This window comes from Silene latifolia, chromosome 5 (assembly GCF_048544455.1).
Source record: "Silene latifolia isolate original U9 population chromosome 5, ASM4854445v1, whole genome shotgun sequence".
Classification (NCBI taxonomy): domain Eukaryota; kingdom Viridiplantae; phylum Streptophyta; class Magnoliopsida; order Caryophyllales; family Caryophyllaceae; genus Silene; species Silene latifolia.
In genome coordinates, this window is record NC_133530.1 from 11,235,721 (window position 1) to 11,239,479 (window position 3,759).

Sequence of the window (3,759 nt, forward strand, 5' to 3'; positions counted from 1 at the left end):
TTCGACAAGAATAGCAAAAAGAAAATCACAACGGTTTCATAACCATTTAACCTTTTTTATTTCATTCATCTTCCTAATAATAATAGTACGCTACATAATAAAAATAGAATAGGCTAGGATTCTAAAAACCCCACCTTTTTATTACAACAATAATAATAATGATCAAATAATAAATAAAGACTCGGGCTATCCCTCCATCTTCCCCTTGCCTTTGTCATTCCTATCATATTTCTTGTCACGACCTCGAGCCGGACGCTCTTGCGCCACTTCAGACCTAATCACCAACGGTCTTTCTCGAGGCCTAGACTTTCCATTCTTGCCCATCACCATTTCCGCGACAGGAGTAGTCTTTGATTTCTTCGAAGGATGAATGACTTGAAACCCAGCTTCTTCTTCTCCCTCGGTCAGGTGCTTCTCCTTCTCTTTCTCTCCCTCGCGCACCTTGTAGTCAACGGGCTCGCGTATCCTCAATCTCTCGCGCTCTTCCGGAGTAGTAGCCTTTCTCCATCTCAGATAAGAATCTGACACCCACAAAGCATTGGCGGAGAAGTTCAAGAACCACATGTTTCTTTGAGCCCATTTGATGGGCCACTCCCTTCGGCTCTCTGTAGTAAGCGCCACAGCAATCTGCGGAACGGTATCAAGCCTCGGGATCGTCTGTTTCAGCCCAACTTGCCTCATTAGCCTTTCCGGGAAGATGCACACCATAAATTCCAATCCAGGAATGCGCACGGACCTAGTGGAATCCAAAGAAGACACTCCAGTGACGGACTTAAGGTGCCACCATGGCACGACCCACCTGATCAACGGGCCATCATCACTCTTCAGCTTGTTCTTCCAATAATCACAGACTCGGGTGAAGTCCACCATGTACAACCTCGTCCTCATCGCGATCGAACGAGCATGATAGGAAAGCGCATGAACTGGGGGCTCGATCAATCGGAGCCGTTCCATAAGCCAAACCTGCCAAAAGCGGGTATTAGACATCAAAAAAAAAAAAAAAAAAAAAAAAAACGAAAAAAAAAAAAAAAAAAAAAAAAAAAAAAAAAAAAAAAAAAAGATGTCTTTTACCTGTAGGATGACGGGACTTCCCAAATATGGCAAATCACGGTTGGATTTCCTATTATCCAAACCCAATATAATCTCTCCTAAGCATAAGCAAGCTGGGCTCCTGCGCAGCTCCATCTGTTCAATAAGGCCCAGAAGACGGGGATCACCTCTCAAATCTTCGTCAACATGCCCTTGGAAGACATATACATGCAACACGCAAAAGCCAAATGCCCTCCGCCTAGCAACATGAGAAACGGTGGGGTCGGCCCTGTTGATGAATCGATCTATGAAGTCCAACATTCTCACGCCTTTCGAGGTAACAAGACGGTCTACCTCAAGTCTAGTCCATCCAAGCAAGTCTCTGAACTTACTCTTATACCCTTGAGAAGTGGAAGGAATAGCGGGTAAATGTTCAGGGTCCCATCCACCAATAGCAGCAACTTCTTCAGGAAAGGGGCAAATATCACCCCCAGGGAACGCAAAAACATGATAGTTCGGGTCCCAGTAGTCAAGGCAAGCATCCAAGAACGGTCTCACAACCTTGATGAGTTTCAAGCTCAACAACGATCCGAAATTATAAGAACCCATATCATATTTCTCCATATTTGAAAATTCATTGGTCCATTCCTTCAAGCGGATCTCCAAAGTATTCATGATGAAAATTTTGTCTTGAGAATTTTATGTAATAGACGAAGAAGAGACGGAAGATTTGTATGAATAAAAGCTCCATCGACGTTTCTATTTATACTAATTGCTGTTTCCAAAAATCCGTCAGAACAAGAACGCAGGAACAGCGCAAAGACCTGCGCCTTTTCAAAGGGACGCGGCTCATGCTGCGCCTCTTCCTCAGCTTCACTTCTGTGATTTTCCGCGTTGGATCTTTCCTAATGCCATGACGAATAATTTCCTATTCCTACGGGTTATTATTTTGGTAAATACGGGAATATTACCATGTTTCAAGTTTCCTAATTCCGCGGGCACGCATTTCGAGACGACATCGACATTTCGCCATTTCTCCACACATGCACATTTTCATTTTTTTTTTAGGAAATAGTTTTCATTTTAATTCCTTTATTTTAATTTCTTTATTTCATTTCTACATTTCTAACTTATAGATTTCCTTTTTTTCTTTTTTTAGGGGGTAACCCTCCCTACCGTCCGGTCATTTCCGGCAAAATTTTTGCGTTTTGCATTCTTTCGAGTCTCTCATTTTGCGCTAATCAAAGCCAAATGTATATACAAATGTATGTTTTGCATGATTTCTATGTAATTTTCGGCAGCATGACGGCGCAAACCGTCACCTACCAAACCTGTTCGAAACTAACCTGCAGGTACAAGCAACACAACCCAGCAGCAAAGGCACTCAGGCCATCGTATATATACCAAATGAAGAAAATGTACAACAAACAGGGGGCTCGAGCCCCAAACAAGGTCCAAAATGTGTGTTCAAAATCAATGTACAAATGAGCAAAATACGACAAAAGCCAACAAACAAAAACTACTGCTGGGCGCCCTCCAACTCTGCAACTCTCGCCGTAAGAGCGGCAATCTCGGTATCCCGAAACTCGAGCTCCCTCAACAAGCGAGTTGTCTCCTCCCGGGACTGCGCCAACTCTCGCTCCGACTCGCGGCCACCCTGTAAACAATAAATTGGCTCATGTCAATCGTTTCAAGCAAAACTAGAAAAGTCAAAAATCAAAAATGAAATAGGCGTAAGGTTCATACCTGACGACCTCGACCGCCGACAAGTGCCTCTACGGCAGTAGCTCGCAGCCGGTTGGCCACCCTCCACAACGCCACGAACCGAGACGGCGCAACCTGCATTTTCAAAAAGAAGTTCTCAATAATTGAACAAGCTCAATCAAATGTGTTCTTACACAAAAATTATACAAGTTAGAGGCTCACCCTCCGAATCAGATGCTGCCAGTCGTCTAGGCCAGCCTCCGTCACAGCTACGTCAAAGTCACGCAGCACGGAGATCGTCGTCCTCCTAGTCGGGTCAGTGTACTCAAGGGTCTCGGGGTACGCTGGGGGCTCGATGCCCACCGCCTCGACCTCCTGCAAAGTCAAATATCACTTGTCAACCGATGATCTTTCATCATAAGCTCTCGAAAGAAGATCAAGAATCGAGAAGAGCATAAATGCTCACCACTACTGGCCAGTACGCCAACCTCCCGTAGAGGAACGCCGAGTGGTCCTCGCCAGGAAGAAGGAGGGCGTCACCACTAGCGCCAGCCAAGTCCGCCTCCCTCTCCGCCTCAGTAGGCTCCCTGAACATCGTCCTCGGAGGGTCGATGGGAACCGTCAACGCATCTCGAGAGCACTGACGAGCCAAGCGCTCGCCCAAGTACCACACGGGACCCATCGGCGTCCTCAACAGCAGTCGGCTCGAGCTCCTAGGTCGAAGGACCTCAGCCACGAAAGGAGGCGCTCCAGCGTACTCCACCCAAGGTCTGGGCACCCACTGTGACAAGATAAATAAGGATCATTCCTATGATCAATTAAAAGACAATATAAGAAGCAAGTTAATATATGTGAAATGCTCACGCTGCTCAGCAAGAGCGTTCACGTCCCGCCGGTAGACATTGTGAGAAGAACGCTTGCTCTTCGTCCGGCACATCACCCAATCCCTCACCACGGGATAGGCCTTTCCAACGGCTCCGTCCTCTTGGGCGCGAGGCTCGGGAAGTAGGAGTACACCCATGCCTG

General features: G+C 46.3%; 1 protein-coding gene across 1 annotated transcript; it reads right to left on the reverse strand.

The window, feature by feature from the left end:
• Positions 1-2,436: 2,436 nt before the first annotated feature.
• On the reverse strand, positions 2,437-3,479 carry LOC141655893 (uncharacterized). Its single transcript, XM_074462901.1, has 4 exons — positions 3,200-3,479; positions 2,956-3,108; positions 2,776-2,868; positions 2,437-2,686 (listed from the first exon to the last, which is right to left on the reverse strand). Exons 1-4 carry the CDS (start codon positions 3,413-3,415, stop codon positions 2,549-2,551), a joined length of 600 nt encoding a protein of 199 aa, XP_074319002.1. The 5' UTR covers positions 3,416-3,479; the 3' UTR covers positions 2,437-2,548.
• Positions 3,480-3,759: the final 280 nt, after the last annotated feature.

Excerpts from the sequence above, each read along its gene's own strand:
- LOC141655893 (XM_074462901.1), bottom strand. The coding sequence starts at position 3,415 with ATGGGTCCCGTGTGGTACTTGGGCGAGCGCTTGGCTCGTCAGTGCTCT. Across the intron at positions 3,109-3,199 it reads TGGCGTACTGGCCAGTAGTG|GAGGTCGAGGCGGTGGGCAT; the intron begins GTGAGCATTTAT and ends TTGACTTTGCAG. Across the intron at positions 2,869-2,955 it reads GGCAGCATCTGATTCGGAGG|GTTGCGCCGTCTCGGTTCGT; the intron begins GTGAGCCTCTAA and ends TTGAAAATGCAG.